General features: G+C 40.1%; 1 protein-coding gene across 3 annotated transcripts in view; it reads left to right on the top strand.

The window, feature by feature from the left end:
- The window catches only part of NELL2 (neural EGFL like 2), a 158,003-nt gene that overhangs the window by 62,988 nt on the left and 69,431 nt on the right, over positions 1-25,584 (top strand). For all 3 annotated transcript variants that reach the window (XM_068933846.1, XM_068933853.1, XM_068933851.1), the window contains exons 11-13: positions 2,330-2,432; positions 4,440-4,568; positions 19,870-19,995. In XM_068933846.1, coding sequence (XP_068789947.1) covers positions 2,330-2,432; positions 4,440-4,568; positions 19,870-19,995 — 358 coding nt within the window. The remainder of the gene's footprint in view (positions 1-2,329; positions 2,433-4,439; positions 4,569-19,869; positions 19,996-25,584) is intronic.

Raw genomic sequence — 25,584 nt, 5'->3', positions numbered from 1 at the left:
CTAGGGCAGAGAAAGAGAGAGGGGAACGATCCCAAACCCGTTCTGTAGCTGCAGCGTCCCCGGAGGAGCGTAGCTGCCATACTCAACAGCGTACACGCTCCCCTGGGCCCAGGCTGTAGGAAATCCGGACTGGCAGGCCCAGCGTAAGTGGATTAAAATCCTCTCTGGCTATGAAGGCCAGACAGCTGTGGCAGATTTTGGCCTTGACTTCAGGGCCAGGGATCCTCTTTCAGGCCTCCTAAAAGATCTTTCTCTTCTGTAGTGTAAAGTATATTGTGCCTTTCCTGGCCGATCCTGGGGCAAAGTGGGTCAGAGCTACCTACCAGACCGTTTTTCTGGAGATTGACAAACTTTATTTATACAGTTTAGAAAAAAGGTATTTTACGAAGTAAACTGGTGACCGTTGCCTTACTGTTGTTGATATTTTTTTAAATCTTTTTGAGCTTAATTCTCTGAGTAGGTACTTTGAAATCCTTTTGGAAAAGGAAAGAAGCAGCTGCCCTGAAATAATTTTAGAAACACTGTTGATTCAGTTGTACAGTTTTCAGGCCAATGAACTTGCATTTTCAACATGACACTTGGGACATGAGTTCTGTGATTAGTGAAGAAAAAAATATATATTTATTTATATAAAATTAAGGACCATCAAAAGTTATGTGGTGTTGCCTTGTGTTTCTTACAGCTGGCAGGTATGGTGTTGTATGAACGCAAGCCTTTGACTGTGCTGGCGTGTGTTTTGCTGATTGTGCTTGTTTGCGATTGGGCTGCCTGACTGTAGCGGCTGAAATATTAAACAGCAATTTTGGCTGATTCAAATTCTACTTTTCAAGGACTTAAATACATATGGCTTCTAATGAGCAGCCTTGTGAATAATATTAGTGTCAGAGGAGAAAGTCTGTGTACTGTGAACTGTGCGGGTCAGATAGGAAACTCTTTGCGGGCACTGTGTTATTACCACCACAGTCTTCATAAAAGGATATAATTAATGACCCCTGCTCGAGAGAGACTTGATGGGAATGGCACACGTACTGATTTTAAGCTTAAAGGCTCCTGGCAATGTCAGCAAGGCAACATAACAAGTTTCTTCTTTTGCTTTCAGGTACGTGTAGTCCTAAACATTGCTTTCCTTTTTTCTTGTTTGACTGTTGCAGTTGCACCCTTCATAGGCATGCACTTATCTGTTTAAATATTAAGAAAAAGATCTGTCAAATTAGTCTGTAAAATAATTAAATGCATTCTTGAGTACACTAATTGATATAGAAGGGTTTTTTGTCTTTGACTTGAGAGGATGCTGGATTTTGTCTGTTCTGGTGCACAAACAAGCATCAGTGTAGCCATTGCTACACAGCTTTTCTGCGTGTTCAGGTTAGGATCGGTTTGGGTTCTGTTTCAAGTTTGTTTAAGATAAAGCCTGAGCAGTAATTTTGACATTGGCCATTGTGTTTATGATGCTTCATCTTTATATTTTATGCTTTAAAATAGTTTAAAATTAAATGCTAAACATGCAGTAATAATACCTGCAGTGGCATACTCATGATTTTGGGCACTTTTTATGTATGTGGAAATAACAAGGTCCTGAATTCAGTAAGCTCATGTTTCAACGAAATTGCTGATTTTAAGACATACGCCAGCTAGGAAGATATTTGCCTTGACTTCTGTCTCTGTCGTATCGTGACTAGAGCACTGCGGGACACATCACTTAGAGTCCTAGGAAACCTAAATGCCATGCATCTGTGGTAATCTGATTGCTAAGGCTGGCATTTCAGTGTGGTCTTATTGCAATGACTGTGTGTGTGACCCGCACTGAGTGCCTGAAGATACTCAGATACGATCTTGGCCGTGGCCTTTTCCAGAGTCCTGATGTAGGCTTACTGAGAAACCCTCTTTTTCTTAATGGGGAATCAGTGCCTGTTTAATCTAACTACTGCAGTTGAGATCAGAAATGTTCAGGCTTGATTTTATTTGATTTGTGTGAGGACCCTTGAGTCTAGGACTCTCTGCCTCAGTTTCTGAGAACTAATTGTTACCCTTCCGGGCATTACTTCAGGAGAAAATGTTGAGGCAAGTTGCTTGAGAATTAAGGTATGGGGAGAGTGAGAACTGTTTCTGCATTTAAAGCATTGCTTGCTTTAAAAGGTTCAAGTATGGGGAAGTTCCTGATGACTTTATTGTGCTGAGTTTTCCTTTCAAAAGGTTCTCAAAGACACCTGGATTCTGGTAGAGGCAACTTTTTGTTTGTACGTTGTAAAGCTAAAAACCAAATAAAATTAAAGCATCATTCAACTTTTTTCTTCTCCCACAATATTAATGAATTACCTCAATTTAACAGGACCACAAAATGCAGCGTATTCCTAAAGACAGTTGTCCAACTTTGAACTGCCCGGAATCGCAACAGATCCCCTTATCTCACAGTTGCTGCAAAATCTGTAAAGGTAAGATAATAGCAGGATCCATTTAAGCTCAGTGTAATTTTCAGCTCTTGCAGGTCATATAGACTTTTTTCCTGAACACTTGGAATAGGACACTCCTAAACATTATAACCACTGTAGACCTTGTAAAGTTGAATACGTGATGTCTGCATCATGACATCTGAAAATTGTTTATGAAATATGAAATAGTGTAAATTCTGTGGGACATATTCGTTGGCATTTGTATGTTTCATTCTAGCCAAAAGAGGAGTGGAAATCCAAAGAAGCCTGATACATAATGAGCGATTTTTCTACCCTTCCTCCATTCCAGTGCACAAACAAAATGAGACTGGAGAAACATTTGTGTTCCCCAGCATCTTTGATGTCTCTTTCTGAGAACGCTTTGTGCTGTGCCATTGTTCGTAGAGTGCAATAAACAGATCTTGTTTACATGTTTGCACTTCTACTTTGTATCTAGAAGCAGAAGATTTGGGGAATGTTTTTGTATGCTATGTACCTCTGTTACAGCCAGACTGATCCTTACCAAAGAGAAGAGATGCAGCAAATGCTCTGTCTTGAGCATGCTCTCCTAATCTGGACTAATACTATTACCTTCAGAGCTATGAGCAATTGCACGTTCAAGAGGCTATGTCTGTTTCTCCTGTAGTTAGATCATGATAAATTGATGCCTGGCATGAAATAAGATGTCAGGCTCTTGGGCTGGCTTTGGATATACTTCAGTGAAGAGTGGTTTCTGTGCTGCTCAGTGTAAATACAAAGATTAATGACATCAAGCAAAGAGATAAGAGAAAAACAGAAGAAAAGAACTCAACAAAATTTGATAGATCAGGTCTTGAAATCTATCACAGTCGGAAGGGATTTTTTTGGTGATAATTTTCCATAACGTCTGCAGTTACTGTAAGAAAGTAGTTCTGTGTATATTGTGCCTGGTGTAGCTTGAAAGTTTTAATATATGTCAGATTAGTGCATTCTGAACACTTTCAATGCTTTCTGAACCATGCCTGCTTTGAGTCTCATGAGCTATAGGATTTAGCTGCCTGACCAATTCTTATGTTTCAGTTAAAGAAGAAAACTTTATTTAAAGTCACTGAGAAAACAGTGAAGGAGACTGGCTTCACACGCTTCATTAGACAGATGTGGAAGTTGTGGAAGCTTCAGATCAGTTAGCGTAGCTATCTTGAATTCATCATAATGAAGGAGGAGTTGTATGTCTTCAGCAATATGGCAGCATTAGATTGCATGAGAAATGGGGAATTAAGGAATTAAAAACATCTATTGTGTTGAAAAAAATTCACTTGAAATCTTCTAGTCTGGAAAAGGAGTTCAGAATCTCAAAAATCTGTAATTAAGGTGCAATGGAAAACAGTCGTGTGTGGGTGGGAGGTGGGGAGGAAAAAAGCTGAATGCAAGAAAGAGGGCTGGCTAAAAGGTGAAGTTTTAAAAATAAATTTCTTGGAAGTGGAAAGGAAGAGGCAATCAAAGAAGAGTATTCAATCTGTGGAGTATGTATGTGTGTTAAGACTCTGAAGGGAAAAGATAAAGAGAAAAGCAAAATAAGGCAATGTTAACCAAAGACTTTCAATGAAGTGTGGAAGGAAAAAAAGGTAATCCCATTAGTAAATGAGCTACTGAGTATCTAAGCTATTCAGCTCTTTTTATAAAAAGTCCAACCAAAAAAAAAAACAAAATGGAGAAAAATGTATAATTAAGAAATATCGCGTAAAAGTACTCAACAGTGGGAAGGACACAGTAAGGGGATTTAAGCAAGCCACCTCTCTGGCTGCCATCAGATCAATGGCATAAGCTGAGATTGAATTGAAGACCTTGAGATAGTCTGTTCTTGTGGCCTTTCATCTGCTGCATGCTTGGTACAATTTATTTTTCTATATCTCATGAGCAATAGAAAGGTATTCTTTGACCTAACTGAAAAAAGATAGGACTGTCTTTGACAGGGATGTTTTATAATCCTTAGATTCATTTTAACCCTCAATCATATCTGTTTCTGTACAGGCCATGACTTTTGTACTGAAGGACGTAACTGTATGGAGCATTCTGTCTGCCGAAACCTAGACGACAGAGCTGTCTGTAGCTGCCGAGATGGTTTCAGAGCCCTTCGAGAGGACAATGCTTACTGTGAAGGTAATACCTTGTAAAGGTGGTTAGCTCCACTGTATAAATTACTGTGTGAAGAATGTATTAATTCATGAGTTGTCAAAGTGATGGGTCCATTGAATGCAGTGAATTAAATTTGCAGCATAGGAATCAGATAAAATAATTCTCTCTCCAATTAAGTTTTTTAAAAATATGATTGGTGTTGAAGTTACTAGTTAAAATGACTGAATTCTTGAATTAGAAGTACGCTTCCAGGGGAAAATCTTTGTCATGGTTTTCAGATACTCAGGCAACCTAAAAGTCACGTGTTTGAATAACATTTTAGTTTTACTTTTAGTTTGCCTTTTTGCCACTGTGACTCTTTTGGCTTCAGTGAGCACCAAGCTACTTAATTGGAAGGGATTCTTCCGTAATTCATCTTTTTAGAAGCTCACATAATCTTGTGAAACAAAAACATCCCTGCTGCAGCAAAACAAGCCAAAGCTCACAACACAAACTCTTCACTTTTGTGCCATCTCCTGCTGCCATGTTTGTGTCTTTCTCGCGGAAACCCTGATTCTACAAACAAATGGTACAACTGGTGTGCTGTTGAGCTGTTCTTACAGTAAAGCTCAAGTGTTGGCACCAGCGTGGCCTTTTACCAATAAGAAGTTCAGTTCAGATTTAGCCTGCTAAATTGAAAGCTAAGCATCTGTGACTAGAGTCTACGGTACTCTGTAGTCCCATCTAATAACTGGATTGCTCTCTGGTGATGCACAATTATATGGTATGATTAAAGGGCCTGTTAAGACAGTTCCTTTGACTGAACTCTGCAAAATGTGATGCCTGCAGCTCACTTGAATGAGTGGTTGCATTAACTTCAATGGGAGTGCTTATATGTAAGTTTACATGTGAGAATTTATGATTGTTTTCAGGAATGGAGTGTACAACTAATTCATCCTCACATGCATCTCTGTTTAATGTTTACCGTAAGCTTTTTGGTGGAAGCCTGTTGTCAGGAGTAGAACTAAAAACCATGCAAGAACAAATCCCTTGCCCTTCCTCGTGTCCAAGCAGACATGCTGGGATTTGCTGTACAGGTTATTTTGTGTTGCAGCATCAGCCACTCTTTATCATGTAGTCTTTGGAGATGAAGCAGAGGTTTAGGCCTGGATCTGAATTTCTGGGAACTCATCAGCTGTTTCCTTTTTGAAAGGGTCACTAAAGCAATGGAATTACAGTGAAATCAGGCTCTTCAAGAATGTTTTTTCCACAGCTGTATTGTTACTCTGCTGACTACAAAGGAGGCAAACAAGTCATGTTCTTAGTGATCTTCACATCACTCAAACCACTTAGAGCCTGTTGCTACGTGTGGAACTCACCAGACATGTAATAACCAAAAAATAGGGAGCTGCTTGATCATCTTGTGGTGAAATGTTTTAGATGAGGATACAGTAGAGTATCATATGTGAGATTGATGCATCTGTACTGTAAGTGGATTTACCGGTTTGTGCAATACTTGAATCGTTATGATGATTTTTTGGGAAGTTTTCCTAGCCTGAGTGCTTCTGTATAGGTATATGACATTGTTTCTTTGTGGTAGTTATTAATTTACCTAAGTACTTTCAAAAAAATTGCTAAAGAGGATAATAGGTTGGAGCATATTTACTTAAAGAAGTGATCTTTGTGATTACTTTATCTGGATGCAGAGAATTCTCTCCTAATGTGTAGGATTTAGGGCCTGATGCAAAAACACGTACTAGGATTGAAGTCAGTGAGAGTAAGTCCCACTAGGAAGTTATAGCCATGTGAGCAAAGCTCGAGAAATTGGGTCCTGCCACATGGAACCTGGAACAAATATGCATTATTTCTGGGGTGTTTAGCAATTTCAACAGGTATGAATTTTCTACGAGATTTTTAGTTGTGTGTGTTTTTTTTTTAAGGTATAGTGTTTAATAAGAACATTACATGTTTCCCAGTGTTTTCCAGGTTTAGTCTCTTTTTATAGAAACATATAAAACTGATTAACATTAAAAGTATCTGGCACATCTCCAAATGTACGTATCTTTGTCTTAAAAGTTTCCACTAAATTCTACTATTTCGTTTTTCTGTTGCTCCTCATTCATTAGTTCCTTATTCTGTATTATGTTGTCCAAGCTCATTACAGAAAGAAGTGTGAATCTTGTAGCATTCCCTCACACTTTTCAGTGTAAAAAGACAAATGCTGGAAAAGATCTGTCACTTCTAGGGTTTATAAGAGGGCCTATGAAATACGGTCTTTATTAGAGAAGTTCGTATTATTAGGAATTCTTGAGGCAAGAAGAAAGAATACAACAAAGAGCGAATATAAAGATAAATTTATTTGGTAATATTCAAGAAGCAGTAATGTTTTAGGAACATCAGCTTTTGAGTTCAGTTCTTTACTTCCATAATTTTATAAAGTTAAAACTGTTAAGATGAAGCAATACAAGGGATTTTGTTATGTTTTTGTTAATCAATGTATAGACTAGCTTTATATATTTCTGTGTGTATGTACATATATGTATATATGTATCTATGTATATGCATATATACATACATTTTCTGTGTGTATGTATGTGTATGACAGGTAAATAGTGAATGGTGGGTAAGAAGTACCCCTTCCCTTGTGAGATTGTGGTAGATCATTGCAGTGTTGGCAGTCACTGTTCTTTTGCTGAAGTTTTTTGTAATAGCCTCATTATCTCCATCCCTGGAGTTATCACATCCTCTTCAACACCTGCCCAAGTTTCTTAAAAGCCAAAAAGAAAGAAAAAGCCTACCCCTCTGCCCCAAAACCCAACCCTCCAAACCACCACCAACAAAAATCTGAAACCCAGAACTCTCCAAAAACCCAAGAAAAACACCAGAGTTTCTTGAACCCCTTCTTTCCTTCTCAAGAGCTCATGTTGTTTCTCTCCAACCTTCATAATCTCCCTTTTGCTTTTCTTCTTTGCTAAGATAAAGTTGAAGTTTCTCATGTTTCTTCAAGTTCTGTGTAATTCTGCCCTTTCATGTTTTCCTGTCATTATTTCAGACACGTTGCCTGGCCGGAGATAACAACTTTGATAGCAAATTCTCTCCTAACTTTCTCTTTTTTATTCTTTTAGTCCTATTTGTTTAAAAAAAATAATCAAAAAACCCAATGCATACACAAGAACAAAGGAGGTTGGGGGGAACTGCTGGAAATTCATTCATTTGACAGTGAATTTCATTTCACAATTCATCTGAGATGCTCTTGATGAACGCTGCTTTTTGGCAAAACTGTATACACTCCAGTGAGTAAGTCATTCACTTCCCTCATTTGATTATTGGCAAAGGGATAATTCCCATCTAGCAAGTGATCAACCTTGCTGATCCTGTGAGCCTTACGCTCTATCATCTTATGCATGAGAACCTGGAGGCATGTACTGCTTCTCCAGGGAACCAAAGCCGCTTCAGTAATTCACTGCGAGGAGCTGACAGTGAGTCTCCTCAGTTGCGTGACTGCAGGATGACCCTGGCAGCCCCAGCTTTCTCGCTCCCTCTCACCGTCAAGGACGAAGGTAGCTCTGCAGGCTGAAAAACGTAGCTTTGCTGCCAGTTGTGTGCCGTAGCCACAGTGTAGGAATCACGCTTGAGCTATGCACACTTTGTACATAGCTCAAGAACCACAGGCTGGTCATCCCTGACTGAACGTAGTGGTTGCATGCTGGGAAAATGGGAAATAAGTTCACAGATTTGAACCTGAGGATTGTTTTTTTGGAAGGGAGGAGCATGGGAACAAGGAGACGGAAATACCCGTGTCTCTTCAGGCGTGGGCTTTTAGTACTGTACCCCTTTTCCCAGCCCAAATGTCTCTTAAAAGGGGATCGAATCTTTTTGATTTCTAGAAAGTGACTCAGTATTAAACAATGTAATAGCAAAGGCTGCAGTAGTAATACTATAATGCCTCGTCCTTTTCAAAGCCTGAAATGGTTCCAGTCTCCCTCTCTCAACACATACCCTTTCTTCAGAATGCCATGATTGTAGCTTTAGTTACTAGTAATGCGAAGTGTAGAACTGTTAACACAAGGCCTTTCAGACGAGACATTTTGTAATGGCTGGGACCCGTGGGCGTGATAACTGCTTTTATGTTTGTGCTTCACAAACTAAACATATACTACAAAATTTGATGTTATTGATTCTATGTTAGAGCCAAACTTTGCCGAATACATTTCTCATTCATGCCCGAGCACTGTCAAAATTAAAAGAGTAAATACTACTAATAATGCTGCCATTGGAAGAACTTCTTAAAGTAGAAGAACAAAAAAAAATATTCAAAGCTGGTTTCAGTATACATGTGGGAGAGCTGCAGGAATTTCATCTGAATGGTAGAAGAGTTTGGCTTCTGTCCTAGAAAGAATTGATGCTTTTCCAAAGCTGTGTGATGTCTCTAGATACTGCTATGGTGGATACCTTTCTGATTTATAATAATAATATTTGTTAATATTTATGTCACGTTTAGTGTTCCCTTGGAGGACTGTTAAAAGTCGTACTTTAAGGAGCTGGGATTTCTTCATTTACATGCTTTTACAGCAGCGTTTTGCTGTAGTTAATATTGAGAATAAGTTCTGCTTAAAAGAAACCTTATTCTAAGTATTCTGAAATCAATTTTCTACCTCAGATTGATATGAAGTTACCTTATGGACAGGTTGGATATGGAGTATGCTGTGCTGTGCAGATATAGGTGCTTTTGAATACAGCATCCTTCATATATAGCCTACCTAACATCAACATTTCACAAACCCGGATCTTCTGATGGTGCGTAATTTATTTGGCCCAAATCTGTACCTGCAGTCCTTTCAAACTGACCCTGGCCCACTGGGCGTTATCTGAAATAGTGTTCATTGCCCACTTTATGATGGTGGAGTTATGTGGATGTTTTTAATCATAAAGTGTAGGACTTTCAGCTACAACAGGATAAACTGATGCATCTAGGAGAATGAAATATAGCTAGGTAGCAAGTCTAGGCATCTACTGAAACAGGGTGGTTAACAAATAGTCTACTGCTGGCAACTTTAGGTGTTCTCAGATTCTTGAATCGAAGCTGTTTTTGTGCACCGTGGCAGGCACCTCTGGCTGTCCTCAGATGATGTGTGTTTAGGTAGGAGGTGTTGCTTGTATCCTTTGGAAATTGGGCTTGGAGGGAGTGCTTGAAACCAGAGTTTCTAATTTAATAATAGTGCTCAGCTATCTGTGTGCAAAATCTGATTTCCCTTCAGAGCATTGCCAGTCATCACTGATTACACAGAGAGGAGGGTAGGCTCAAGTAAGACAGGAGAATGCAGTAATCTTTTGTAAGCTGGGACCGAGTGTGATCAGAGAAAAACAAATTATTTGGCTATTTATCAAGAGAATTCTGCCTGATGCCTAGGCCCTCTGACATTTGCAACTCACAAATTTACGTTCTGGTTGTGTGAACCATACATATTTTCTGATCTTTAGGAGTTTTGTTGTACTAGTTGCACAGCATGTGTGCAACCTAGCTAATTTGTGCTAACAATGTTTGGGAGTATTTCACATTACTTTTAGTATTATTACATACACTTCAGTGAAACCATATTCCATTTTTCCCTCTAATTTACTCCTTTTCCTCAGTAACTCTCCTAGTCACTCTTCTGTTACCATGGTTGTCCTAGTGTCAGACTCAGCAGCTAAAATAAGACCACAGACTGAGTGACTTTGTCTACATTTCAGAATTGCCTCAGCTTCATTGAGCAAAGATTTGTCTCGCCTAATTTAAGGTGAGATGGTGTTCAGTGTAGAGGTCTGCATTTGAACTAGCTGTCTTGATTTCAGTTATCGTCAGTTGAGGGAAGCGGGAAGTTTTTAGGGTATGATTTTTCTCTCAAAAATGAATATCCAAAGTAGGTCAGAAGAATCACTTTGCTGGGCTTCGTCAGGATTCCCTTAGTTCAGTGTTTGTGTTCTCATTCTGGCTGGAAAGATTTAACTAATGGGAGTTGCGTTTATCCATGTGTTTGGGTAAAAATACTAGTAGGCAAGCTTTGCATTTCATCATTAATGTAATATATAGAGTCTATTGTTAAGCTTACTTCTTCTGTTTTTAACTACTGGCTAATCAGATTACAAAAACGAAGTAAATTTTCAGAATGAGTCTGTTTTCTACAGAGTGCAGTGAAGAGAAGTAATCATACAGAAAATAAAAAGAAACAGAGTTGGTTACATTCTACGTTATACAATAATCAACAATATCTCTTTAGAGAAGTGTAATATTGAGAAGAGCATAAGTAAATCAGAGACATGGAGAAAATGAAGATAAAATGAAATGGAGATAAAACCCAGAATATTTAAATATATTACATTAAATCCTGCAAGTCTATATTAAAGAATACTGGGCTGCTTGGTAGCCTTGTGATTTTCCGGGTATGCGCCATACCCTTTGGATGCGAGTCCTCTCTGGGTGTGAGCTCTGCACTGTTGTCAGTTTTTTACAGCTGGGAAGGTTAGTTGAGCTTCTGTCCTCTTAAATAAATTCTGCTTTGCAAGTGGGATGTGGCAATAGTATCACATGTAACTACGAAATTAAGGTTTCCATCTCTATCAGCTGGCAGTGTTTGATTACTTTGTCGGTCTGGGTTGAAAATTAACCAAGTAGAAAGGAAAGCATTTGTTCCAGGAGGGCAGAATGCTATTTCAAAATCTCTATTAAAAAGTAATTAAACATAAAAATTATATTTATTTTTTCTGAATATAGGGAGTAGTTGCCAGCTTATTTAGATTTCTCAGTGACATAACGATGAAAATATGAGTAATTATTGGGCCAGTCTTAATGTGCCAGTGTGGATTATAAAGGGTGGGCCAAGTCCTTGTTTGTCATGACTCTCATTCAGGAAGATAATGAAGCGTTTCCCTACTTCCAGTGTACAAGTAGCATCCCTGACAGCAGTACGTAAAGCATAGTCCTGAATATTGTGCTTCCTGGCAGTAGTCTCACTATCTGTAACAGTGGAGTAGCTTGTACGCATACATATTGCAGAATGTGATTTGGTGTTACTTGATTTTAATTAGTTCTACAGGAAGAATGTTCAGCCTGATTCTACCATCCACTCATGGCCAGGACTGACAGTGATGTTAATAGGATGGAAAAAAAAATTGAAACTAATCGTATAAAGGGAACTTCTCGGAAAATCTTTTAAAATGTTATGTGCTCCTAGTGCCTTGTTAAAAAAAAAAAAAAGTTTTATTTTACTAGGGAGAATCGTTTTCCCCAAGCAATAAAAACATATGTTGCATTTTGCTTTTGAATTAGAAATTTAGGTGAAATTTCTCATGGAAATCACCTAAATCTTCACTCTTAAAGCAAAAGAAAAAAGCACCTTAATTTTGTTCTTGTTTACCTTTAATTCCAGTTTTCATTAGTAGCTGGGAGGTGACTACTGAATGAATTAGATGCTCTCGTTCTGCTGAAAATCACCCAAAGCTGGCTACTTGGTTTCCTTAGATGACTTTTAAAACCTCAGTCTTAAGTGTGCCATGCATGTCTTACCATACACAGTGGCTTGATCCCGAGAACTGCAATGAGCACACAAATGCTAGATGTTAAACCAAATTGGATTTAAAGTAAAGGTCCTTTCATAAAGTATGCAGAGCAATAGTAACCACAGTGATTATATCTATTATGATACTCACTCAAACTTAGTGTGACACCGCTTGAGAAGCTACATGAGTTGGTCCATTTATTTCTGTAGAACAGGCCTATTCTATTTGATAGCTTCCAGAAATATGCTGTATGCTTTAGACACTATCCGGTCCTCAAATACAGTCTAACCCACCCACCTTGGCCCTTACCACGGCTTAGAGATGCTATCATATTACATGGGTACCTTCTAATGATGGATTTTGAAATACATGTGTACAATACAGCCACTGTTAGATTGTCTCTTCCTGAGAAGAATCAGAGATATATTTGTAGTTTCAGTATAAAAATAGTCTCTCCTTATTCTTAGTTGCAAATTTTTCTGGGTTTTTGAAAATCATAATTGAAAAATGCTGAGAAAAGTTGTCATATTAAAAAAAGTTTGTTTTGTCAATTCAAATTTAAGCATTTATTCCTAACCCAGTGCAGTGCTGAAGCAGGGGAGAGGTCATGAACTGGAATTTCAGTAAGTTATTCTCGACTTTGGAATTCACTAATTAATCGTATACAGCATCCTTTTGATTCTTGATATGCAGCTACATCAGGCTGCGTATTTGGTGCCTAAGGAAAGCCCCCCTGGGATTTTTTCATGTCTGACAGATAACTATATATAATTACTTGTTTTATCATGTATGCAGTACTGTATGAATTAATTATAAGAAATTAAATAGTAAGAAGATGCAGTTTGCCAAGTAAAACATTACATGATGGCAGACAATATTTGTTTTCAAAGATTTCCTGTGTAATTTTTTTTTTTAACAGTGTAATGTCTGTGGGGTCCAGTGATGTTTTTATAACACTGTGATGAAGATTTCAATTTCTTTAAAGTGTCTCGCTTGAACTGGTAACTGTTGAACAATATCCCTTAGTTGCATACTTTAATAAAGACAATTTTATTTCAAGTCTGTCTACCCATCCTTTCCCAAAATTGGGTCTGTTTGAGATGAAAACAAGCCAACTTTTTTTTAAAATCATTGTTAAAAATTACATTTGTGAAATACCATAATGTAATTGTGCCCTTTAACAACTATATGGAGCTTGTGTCAAGGAATGTAGAACTTGAGTGTCTTTGCCTTTATTTTAATAGTATTTTTTGTCCTGATAGTCTGTTCTCATTCTGCATGAGATGAACAGAGAAAACATGAACATAAGCAAAAGTCAGAAATGTAATGATCTCTGAAGGGAAAAGCACCAAGATACGTGCCCGTGCATGGATGTGTATGTGTAGTGTGCGGCTTCATTATGGGCAAAAAAGGGAACACACCTTATATGAGGATCCAATAATTAAAATTTATTTTTAGTCTAATTAATGCTTTAGCCTTCTAGTGAAGCTCTAACAACCTCTTATTAGTCCAATTACATCAATGCTAATGCTTCTAATCCAGCTCACTCAGTTTCTCTTAGGGACCATTAATGATTCCGTAAAATCAATAGGCACGAGTAACTGCCCCTTGCCTCTGGTGCTAAGTTCTTCCCCTTCCTTTATGTTGTTACAGTGAGTTGTGTCCCAGTTTCTTTGCTGGGAGCAAGATGATGTTCTTTGTGGAAGGCTTTTTCTCTCCTTGGTTTTATGTACACTTAATGTTATTTTTTGGTTTTAACCTAATACAGGGGGGTACATTCTTGTAGCGGATTACCCTCTCCCCTCTTCTGTTGATCCACGAGGTTAGTTATATTGTGATTAGTTAGGTTTTAGTCCTTCTACGCGTGTGGTATGTTTTCTTTTAGGGAAGCAGAATTGCACAACTGCACAAAGACAAGACAAAAAAAAAGGCTGAAATAAATTATGTGATAACATAATTAAAACAAGCAGAGGGATAGACAACATACCCCCTGGCTATTGGGTAATTTTGCTGTTACAGCTGCGCCTGTTACTGGCTGTTGAAAACACCGAATTAGTTGAGCACAGGGCTACTTAGAGAAGGAAAATTTCAAAAGAGTCAAAGGAGGGTGCGAGCAGTGGCAACGATGGTGCAATCAGCTGGGATAAATAATGTGGGAAACTGTGAGTAAAATGTACAATTTTGATTTAAGTTGACGTTAACATCCTCTGTGGAATGTCAGGTGGAAAAATTGCTGTACTGGATTTGGTAGAGCAAAGCAAAACAGAAGTACAGTGACTCACAGGAATAAAAGTGATATTGAAACTGTAGGTTTGCCTGGTGATGAAGAGCCTAGAAAGAGTAGTGAAAGAGGGAGCGGGAAGGTCTGTGCCAGAGTCCTCAGAAATTTTGACCTCTCAAACAGGACTTTGTCCCCTTAGATGAGAAGGGCACACACCAGAAGAGACACGCAGAAACACACTGTTGTGAAACCCAAAGCACACAAGATATAGCAACAAAGTTGTAGCTGAAATTGAGGGGAGTGCAAAGAGAATAGGAGCTCTGACATATTGTTGGGGGAAGTGAGAGAGACCCTACTAAGAGCATTTTCATTGGAGCAATGAATTGGGGCGTTTTAATGCACTAGATACTTGAGGGAGTTGAAAGTATTTGAGGTTGAGTCAGTGTGTTTGGTGAAAAGAAAAAAAACTTTTTTCACAGGTGAGTGAGCTGGTAGGAGCTTACTTCAAAGCTATGGAAGAAGAGTCTATCCTTGTTCTTTTAAGGAGAGGGAGCTGGGGAGGGGGGAGACTAGGGGAAGAATGTGATGAGTAAGATCTGGAGACAGGAGTGAAGTAAGTCAGGTAGAAAGTGGAGGGGGGGAACAGCAGAGAAGGCTTAGTGTCAGAGATAGGTGGGTAAAGGACTGCTGTAGGTGAAGGAAAGGCAGAGAAAGAAAACGGACAGCTTTTTTAATTTGCAACCCTGTCCAGGGTGCAGGAGCTTGATAACTTTAAACTTTTTTCTATAAACTTGCAGTAAACACCTAGGCTTTAAATAACTACAGAGAAGATGGCAAAACAGTGCTTTGTGGAAAGAAGTAAGGCTGGTGGGATGGCGAAGAAAAGCAATCTGAAGCAAAAACTGCATGACTGTGAGGCTTTCTTTAAAGATGAGCAAGAGACGTTGTTGAGCCGCAGTGCAGTGTGCTGCTTGGTTGTGGTCCATCACAAATGGGTGGCTACATCTTGTACTGGGTTACGTATAAGAGATGAGCATCAATCTTAAGTGAAGAGCTGAGATGTAGTCCAGTCCTAAGACAGTTACAAATGAATTCAAAATAATTTTTCTGCCTGTATAGCCTTAAAAAGACTTATATTATTTTAAATGCCATGTTTACCCTTTTCCCTGGTTTTAGTTGCTATGATCAGTCACTTTTCCTTTCCCTGCTTTTATAATTGCTTAGTGGGTGAGTAGCATCTGCTGATTTTATGATGCTTTTTTTCTGGGTCAGGCTCTAGATGAGGAAGTCTCAGCTTTTCCCAGCTTGTCTGTTTCTATATGAATCAGGTCAGTAGTGATAAAAATCTGGATCTGAAAGGTCTTTGTATATGTTGAATGTTGTTACTGGCATCCGTCTTTGGGAATCTCAGGAGAGAGGCTCAAGAGAGCACAGGAAAGGTGAGCAAACAGCCCCCTTGCAATGAGCAGCAGAGCCTTCGGGTGGGGATGGAGGTGTGCCGATGGGGCTGGGTGAGAGGGCTGGCCTGCTCCGCAGGTAAACCTGCAGCTTTATGCACATTGGCTGTCAAGGGAGAACCTTTCATTAACACAAAAAAGGTGTCTTTTTAGTTGTAAGTCTAATCTATTCTGCTCTTGGGTTCAAGGTACTTTCTGGCACGCTTCCCAAAGAAATTTTTGAAAATACAGCTTTCAGTGCTTCTGTTTCTCTCCTCAAGGAGGTAATTGAAGATATCTGTTACTAAAATCCTGCAAAAGCATCTCCCTGCTCATCATGTGGCTCTCTGAGTGTGACCACTGAGATCACTTATGCTAGACACCACTGAGTTTTAGAGGAAATAGCTGGAGGCAGGGCATTATTCTGGAAGTGGCCTTCCCTTTATTCTACAGCCCGGATTTACTGATATAGTACCAGACTCATTTGTTTTGGCAGGCTTTTGTGGTGGATGAAGGCAGTGATGGATAGTGAGGCCCGGGGAGAGGCTTCGTTTGTTAACATCTGTGTTATGAGGCTTTGGTCACTAGTGATTTATAGATTACGGGTCAAGTTTTCTTCTTATTGACGGGGTTATAAAACACAAATGGGAATTTCACTCTGAGGAAGCAGATTCATTAGGCGTACAGAAGAAGGGAAACTCTTCTCGAGTTATATATTTTGTATAAAATTTGTTTAGGTGTTTGGGGGGCGTGAAGGCAGACTTTTTGTTGTTTTTGCAAGTATAAATGAACCAGTGCCAAATCCTTCTGTACCAACCAGTCTTCCAGAAATTCCTCTTACATCTGTTCCACTGGGAATAGAACAGGATGATCTCCATGACTGCATTGTGTCAGTACATCACAGCTTGTGGCTCAGTATCACATCACAAACTTAAAGCAAACAAGTTTTTATTGTTGCATGTGCAGAACCATTGGAGTGATGCATTCATCCTATTGAACTGACTGACTGCAGGATCTTATTGGCTAAACAGTAAGATGTTAATGTTCATTAATTTGTCAGCAAGGGTTTTTGGCAGGGTAAAATTAAGATAAATACTGTAGACTTTTTTAGATTTTGAAAAGCATCAGGTTCTCTATTTTATTGAGTGCATTTGTTTCTAAAGGTGGAGAAAAAGCTAAACCAGTGTTTCAACCAATAAGCAGGGTAAAAAGATTTTTGTTCTGGTAGCTTTTAAAGAGAACAAATGTTGGGTGCCTGCCCTGCCCCAGTTCAGTCCTCCTTGATTTGTAATGCCTAAACCTAATGTATAGGAAACTTGCATATGGGGTACTAAAGAGGAGCAGAATCACTGGGTTTTCGGTGTGGTCACTCACTGTGTCTAGTTGCGCAACTGCAAGTTGACATTTGACTGCTTATCCTTTCTCTCTTAATACTTTTATGTCTGGCAGCAACGTGTCATTTCATGCTAAGGTTGCAAACTCTTTGTGGATGTGGTGTAGGACAATGTTACTTTGACACCTGGTTAGAGTATAACAACATACAGGTTATAACAGGTGTAATAGCATATGATAATAATAGCCATAATAATCATTTCCTTTGCACTTCTTATAGGCATTTTAGAGAGCTATATGGGAAAGAGTTTTATTATCTGATGAGAATGTAGAAAAGCAGACAAATCTTTGCAAATTAACGGTTTAAAACAAATCACATTCATTCAAATGAAACGTTTCAATGCAAAGTTAACCTGTTCAGTTTTTTGTAGCAATTGAACAAGAAGAGTTTTGAAATAAAAGTAACTTTAAATAAAATATTCTGCAAAACCTCAAGATGGTGTATATTGACAAAAAGAAAGCTTTTTCTTTGTAAAATGTTTAACAAACATTAAAATTTTGGTTCTCCTGTGGCTTTTTACTTGCCAAAAGAATCATTAGTATAATTTTTAGAAATTCAATATTTTTGAAGCTTTGGAACTTTAAATAGAATTGTCTGAGGATGCCAAAGCCTGCTCACAGGCAGCCTGACTCCAAGAGTATAAGACTAAGTAATTATGCAAAGGCTGGTGATGTTAAATGTAAGTTTACATCACTGATTTAGCATGAAGCTGTGAACTGGAATTGGGAAAGACATGAGTTGCATCGTTTGTGGTAGTGGCTGTGGTGTATGTTATAAATGTGCAGGTCACAAAACTAGTCAGTATTTGTTTCTGCAGAACTTTGGTACTTCAGGAGGGGTTGTGCTATTTTCAACTTTCCATGCAAAACAGCTGCCTCTGTTGGCCTCTTAGGATAGCTTTATTTTTGTTACCTTTCTTCACTGGTTTTCAGAAAATGTATTTATTTCCTTAAAATGCTCATTGTAAATAAGTGTTTGATGTTTGCGTATGTATGTACATGAAAGCTGCAGCTACTTTTCTAAACCAGCACCCTCCTATTCATATGATTTTTTTCCCCCCACACATGTAGAGCGTACAAGAAAAGGAAGGGAAGAAAAATAGCTCAACTGTGTTGGCTATGAGCCTTTAGGTCTCTGAATTTGTACAATATGCTCTGGGCCCCCAACACTGAGCACTCAGTCAACACCTTTATATCTTCTAAAAAGCAAAACCTGCCCCTAGATTCTTTAGCAGAATCCATGGAACAGTGCACTGTGCAGAACTGGAGAAATTAGGGTCAGATAAACTGGGCTGGAAAATAGAAGGGTTTTGTCAAAACTGAAATCACAAATATTCAATGATGTGCTGCATTATTTCATACTGATAAGGCAAATTTTCATGTGGTTAAAGGGAAAAGCAGGCAACGAGTGCAGCTGGAAAGTGGTTGTTGCATTAAGGCAGCTGGGAAGAGGAGGAGGAGTTGGGAAATGAGCATATGACGTAAATGGGAGTAAAATACAGCACTTAACATTGTTGACATTTAGCATCACAGCGTTAAGAAATCGATCCTGATACGAGTTTATAATTCCAGTCTATTTTTTTAACTATCAGCAATCTCTGGAACACAACACTGTTCTCCATCTGGAGGTTTTCCTTTCAACTCTGAAAGCTATAAATATCATTGAAAACAGGGAGCAAATCAAAATTGATGAGCAGGAAAAAAACAAACCCAGCAAAACAAACCCAGCAAACCGAACAAACTCTTTGATTTTTAACCCATTTCTGTAGCAAGGTTCAGTGACACATTGCATGATAATACAACTAGTTGTAATGAGCCTTTCGGTGATACTCGCTTTATCATTAGTATTACAGGAGCAGCATGCTATTAATCACTTCCAAATTAGTAGAGCTCTTCTTCTCTGCAGGGTGATAATAGTGTGCAGAAGTTGCTGTGTTGTTTGTGGTGCTTTCTCTGTCTTTTCATTTAAGTATAGCCTGCTACAAGAAGTAGGCCTAATTTTCAACCAAAGTGAGTACTGAAACCAGTCAGGTTTTGAAGTCCATGCCTGCAGTCTGGAGTTTGCTCTGCAACTCTTACTACCACAGCACGTATTCCATCCCAACAAATACCTCAAGTTGCATTTTTTTCTATCAGAGCAGATCTTTATATAAATCAAATTCTTTCACATTCCTTTCAGATATGGCTATCTACATATATATGAAAGAAATTACCAATTGGTTACTTTATAGTTATAAGAGAAACTTCTAATAAGGTCCAGTGTCTTTTCAGAACTTACCATGCGCACTATAGTTCCTTCTCAAACAGCAATATATGTTAGATCAAAGGCATATGGTATGCATATAGTACTGTGTTTATGTATTGATGACTGCAATGACCATACAGCTATACTGACTGATAACATTGCAGTCCTGAGGCAGTTGGTGTGCTGTTTTGGCCCCTAGTTGCGTTCTGATCCTATTTAAATCATAAGAATAACAGCGTAGGCACGTCAAAAAGACTTAGGAAAGATCTAAGCCAGTGGAATCTTTGTAACTCCACTTACAGCTGTTCACAAAAGGCTTATGCTGCTCCTAATGTATGAACACTTCAAACAGTTGTTTTAAAGTGGAGCACCAAAAAACTTTCCAAAATGCTTGGCTGTTCAAGTAATTTCTTAGTCTAACTTAATATTGATGGAAGTAAGTAGTGCAATGTATTGAGAGACACTGAAGAGCATAACTGAGTTTGACTCATCTTCCTTTTGCTTCGCTCACAGATATTGACGAGTGTGCCGAAGGACGACACTACTGTCGTGAGAATACCATGTGTGTGAATACCCCAGGATCCTTTATGTGCATCTGCAAAACAGGATATATACGCATTGATGATTATTCGTGTACAGGTAAGAGGTGTATATTCGTGAAAGGAAATAACAGGATGGTAGTATTCGGGAGCATTGATGTAATTCGGATATGGTTAATCAGATAAAGCTAATCTTTGCTAGATTTATAACTGCATGTAGATATTTTGTGAAACAGAATAAACACTAAAATAGTTACAAGGGTACAGTGCAGAAAAGCTAATACATTTTGCAGATTATATATATATTGTAGCATTTGCCTGAAACTGTAAAGCAGCTTGGATTGTCTCATAGGTGCATGGTTTGGGGTGCTGATAGAGAAGGTGAAGGCAAGAGACTGAAAGAAAAAAGAAGAGAACAAAGACAGTGCTGTAGGGTACTCAGTTTCCATATGATATCCTAGTACATCTTCACTTGGAATATAGTGTCACCTCTGCAAACTTACGGAGTTAAATTTTTCTGTATCCTAGGTATAGTTATTTCCTTATTTTGAATTCCCCTACATCAGGGAGATCCCCTGGCTGAATTCTCCATGAGTTCAGAGGGCAGGAACTCTATCTACTTTGTACCACTGGAGTACACGGTCTGTCTTGTCTCTGTATCTTCCCTTCTGCTCTGCTGCCACTGGATGCTCTAGAGGAAGCATTGGGTTCACACGGACTTTCTGTGTTCTAGTCTTCTGTTACGGCAAAGAATTTTAGGTTTATGAAATGAAAATTGAGCATTTAAAACTCTTATATATCAGAGCCAGGATGACTGTAAGTGTTCCCTGGAGAAATGTGTTTTTTCACACTTGACAGATAAAGCAAATATGATTCAAAGATGTGGCACATTCTCCCAATGAAGAAAAAAGTATGTGAACAAAATAGTACCACTATTTTATTTGCACAGGGGAATGCATTAGCTCTTTATATAAAAGGATATGTGTATTCAGTAAAACTTTCTTGGAGTTCATGTTATCCACTAATACAGGCTAGAAATGGATGAGAATATTCAGAAGGATGGAGATATCACTGTAAAAATCATTTTTAATTTATTTAATTCTGTCTATTCTGATTTGATGTTACTGGGCATCAGTAGTATGTCTTGATATATAAACAGCTTCTGTATAAACTAGCCTAATTTCTTTGCCCAAACATGCACAACACTCAGGGGCATGGTTTTAAAAACACATATGTGTGATTTATGTGTGTGTACTTGACATTCCTCTCACACTGGTAAGCATTATTTTACTTCAGTGAGCTCTGTTTTTGAAGAAGCAAGTTATAGGCTGCTTGCAGCAGATCTCTTCCAAAGCAACCATTATGTTTCTGATCACTGTCTCATGTTTTCCACAATCTCAGTTGAGCAAAACAGTTGTTTCACTACCTGCTGAGTATGAATGTTGGGATTATTTTAGGACTGACCTTATCTAAATCATTGTGATGACTCTGTGTGACTCTGCTTTGTTTCCCTCAATTTGCCATTCTGATTGAACTCCAGAAACAGTAAACCATCATAAACAAAGGGGCGTTTGATATTTCTGTAAAAATAATAAAGGTATTTCTCAATACTCCACACACAGCAACCCCCATTTTTGCTGAAATCTGCTGTTACGAAATTCAATGAACTTTAAAAGCTCTTGACATGCTCTATCAAACCCATGTAAAACTTGCTAGAAATCCATTACAGACCTTACAATCCAAAACGAGTTTGGCTCCACACTTGTAAATAATAGCTTCCAGTGGAATCAGCCTGATAGATGACAAGATGATTTCTTTCTACCTCTTCAAACAGGGAAAAGCTAAAATAAAAGAAAGTGAAATCTTAAGACATCTTCAGGCGAGGGGAACTTCTAAGTGGGGTTATGTCTTTCCATATGTCTGAGTGATGCTGCTTGCTGTGCTTTGGAGCATATTTTCTTGGCACATTTATGCTGCTTGGAGTTTTTCTGGAGTTAAAGTATAGTGAATTTTGAATATTATGAATATTATGACATTTCCACTGAATGACAAGTGATGGAAAAATTAATTGTATTTTAATGACTGAGAGAAACACAGGATACTTAAAGTTATTTGCTTTGATCAGGAAATGGCAGTTTGCTTGTTTTGGTCTATATGACTGGCACTGAGAGCATTTAAATTATACCAGTGTATTTGAGCAGGTGGCAAGTATATATAATTGCACAAGACTGCTATAGGTTTTTTCACCTCTGGTTGAGCATGCGCTTGTCACTGGCTTTGCCATGTATTAAAGCTCCCAATTTGAGTCTTTCATGTGCACTCATTTGTCCAGATATAAATCTGAGAGGCAAGATGAACATAAACAGTGAAGGTATATTGCTGTGGCTTTAACATGGAGTTTGTAAAAGTTTCACACACTACCTAATTGCTTAACATTGTCTATCCTGAAGAAACTTGCTATGTTCTGAAAAAGAGCAACTAATCTGTGTAGTAAAAACACTGACTTGGTTTCCATTACATTCCTGAAATATGTATATTTTAATTAATTAGTGCTAAATAATAACGAGAAAGAGCTAATGATGATGATAAGAGTTCTGTGCTGTCCTCACAGAGAGTCCAATAGGTTTAGTGTAGGCAGTTACGTTTATCTATAGCAGACTTTTCATAAGTGCTGATTTCTCTTAGAGAATCACAGAATAGTTGAGGTTGGAAGGGACCTCAGCAGATCATCTAGTCCAACCCCCCTGCTCAAGCAGGGTCCTCTAGAGCGCGTTGCCCGGGATTGCATCCAGGCGGGTTTGGAATATCTCCAAGAAAGGAGACTCCACTACCTCTCCGGGCAATCTGTGCTAGTGCTCTGTCACCCTCCCAGGAAAGAAGTTTTTTCTCATGTTCAGACGGAGCTGCCTGTGTTTCAGTTTGTGCCCGTTGCCTCTTGTCCTGTCGCTGGGCACCACGGAGAAGAGTCTGGCCTCATCCTCTCAACACACCCCCTTCAGATACTTGTACACGTTGATCAGATCCCCTCTCAGTCTTCTCTTCTCCAGGCTGAACAGGCCCAGCTCTCGCAGCCTTTCCTCATAGCAGAGAGGCTCCAGTCCCCTCATCATCTCTGTAGCCCTCCGCTGGACTCTCTCCAGCAGTGCCATGTCTCTCTTGTACTGGGGAGCCCAGAACTGGACACAGTACTCCAGGTGAGGCCTCCCCAGGGCTGAGGAGAGGGGCAGGATCACCTCCCTCTACCTGCTGGCAACACTCTGCCTCATGCACCCCAGGAGACCATGGGCCTTCTTGGCCACAACGGCACATTGCTGCCTCATGCTTCACTTGTTGCCCACCAGCACTCCCAGGGCCTTCTCGGCAGAGCTGCTTTCCAGCAGGTCAGCCCCCAGCGTGTCCTGGTGCCTGGGGTTATTCCTCCCTAGGTGCAGGACCCTGAGCTTGCCTTTGTGGAACTTCAGGAGGTTCCTCTCCGCCCAGCTCTCCAGCCTGTCCAGGTCCCTCTGGATGGCAGCACAGCCTTCTGGTGTGTCAGACACTCCTCCCAGTTTCGCATCATCAGCAAACTTGCTGAGGGTGCACTCTGTGCCTTCCTCCAGGTCATTGATGAATAAGTTCAACAAGACGGGACCCAGGACTGACCCCTGGGGGACACCACTAACTACAGGCCTCCATCTTGACTCTGCACCACTGACCACAACCCTCTGAGCTCGACCATCCAGCCACTTCTCAATCCACCTCTCCGTCCACTCATCCAACCCACACTTCCTGAGTTTCCCTAGGAGGACGTGATGGGAGACAGTGTCAAAAGCCTCGCTGAAGTCCAGAGAGACAACATGCACTGCTCTGCCCTCATGTACCCAGCCAGTCATTCCATCAGAGAAGGCTCTCAGGTTGGTCAAGCATGATTTCCCTTTGGTGAATGCATGCTGACTACTCCTGATCACCTTCTTGTCGTCCAGATGCTTAGTGAGGACCTCCAGGATGAGCTGTTCCCTCACCTTTCCAGGGATGGAGGTGAGGCTGACAGGCCTGGAGTTCCCTGGCTCCTCCTTGTGGCCCTTTTGGAAGACTGGAGTGACATTGGCTTTCTTCCAGTCCTCAGGCACCTCTCCTGATTGCCATGACCTTTCCAAGGTGATGGAGAGTGGCCTAGCAATAACATCCGCCAGCTCCCTCAGCACTCGTGAGTGCATCCCATCGAGGCCCATGGATTTGTGGGTGTCAGGTTTGCCTAAATGATCTCTAACCCGATCCTCCTCGACCAAGGGAGAGTCTTCCTTTCCCCAGACTTCCTCTCTTGTCCCCAGGGTCTGGGAGTCCTGAGGGCTGGCCTTAGCAATGAAGACTGAAGCAAAGGCAGCATTCAGTAACTCTGCCTCCTCTGTATCCTTCGTTGCCAGGGCACCCACCCCATTCAGCAGCGGGCCCACGTTCTCCCTAGTCTTCCTTTTGCTATTGATGTATTTGAAGAAGCCCTTCTGGTTGTCCTTGCTATGCCTTGCCAGATTCAATTCCAACTGGGCCTTAGCCTTCCTTGTCGCATCCCTGCACGCTCTGACAACGTCCCTGTATTCCCCCCAAGCGGCCTGTCCCCTTTCCCACATTCTGTAGGCTTCCTTGTTCTGTTGGAGTTTTGACGGGAGTTCCTTGCTCATCCATGCAGGTCTCCTGCCCGCTTTGCTGGACTTCTTGCTCAGAGGACCGCACCCATCTTGAGCCTGGAGGAGGTGATGCTTGAATATTGACCAGCTTTCTTGGACCCCTCTTCCCTCGAGGGCCCTACCCCATGGGATTCCTCCAAGTAGGTCCCTGAAGAGGCCCAAGTTAGCTCTCCTGAAGTCCAGGGTTACGATCCTCCTCGTTGCCCTGCTCCCTCCTCATAGGATCCTGAACTCCACCATCTGATGGTCACTGCAGCCAAGGCTGCCCCCAACCTTCACGTCTCCAACTAGACCTTCTTTGTTTGTTAGTACAAGGTCTAGCAATGCACCTCTCCTGTCAGAGGGTCTGTCTGGGTTGAAGCTTCAGACACAGGTGATGCAGCAACTCCAGTAGCCACCGGGGAATGTGCTCTGTGATGTGCTGTGACCATACCTGGGGAAGCACACACTGCTACGAGAAATGAAGGTGCCTTCTTTGCCTTTTGGCATCCTTCTACGTGAACTGCTGTGCAAACTGCTGTGTCTGTTCACTGCCTCTGGGTGCTGCGCTCTAGGTCTGGCTCTTACTATAGGCCTCTGCCTAGCAGTCACTCACAGGGAAGCATACTGCACTATGATAAAGGAAACAGTTTATGAGAAAAATTCATTGTATTTCATTGTGGTTTTTATTTGTTTGTTTTTTAAAATTTAATTGGAGCCTTAATGGCATTCAGCCGAACAAAATGATATCTAGGACGAGAGAAAAAAAAGCATTTTCCAAACAGTTTTTGATTAGAGGACCAAGGCACTGAAGTGGGTGTTAGGGATCTTAAATCTTCAGCATCTCCTTCCCTCCCAAAAAAACAAGAAAAAAAATCTCAAATATGCCTTTGCTCCATGTAGACCCATCACTTTCATCTGTTCCTTACGATTTGTAGAGAGCAGTAACTAACAGTCTTTGCACTTTGAGGATCCAGATAACTTCCAGCTTGGCCAGCACACGTCACTGTGCATCCTGAGCTTTTGGACTGTTCACTGCCTCTGGA

Source organism: Struthio camelus, chromosome 1 (genome assembly GCF_040807025.1).
Source record: "Struthio camelus isolate bStrCam1 chromosome 1, bStrCam1.hap1, whole genome shotgun sequence".
NCBI classification, from domain to species: Eukaryota; Metazoa; Chordata; class Aves; order Struthioniformes; family Struthionidae; genus Struthio; species Struthio camelus.
The sequence above is the reverse complement of the archived record's forward strand: the minus strand, read 5'-3'. Positions and strand labels throughout refer to the sequence as shown.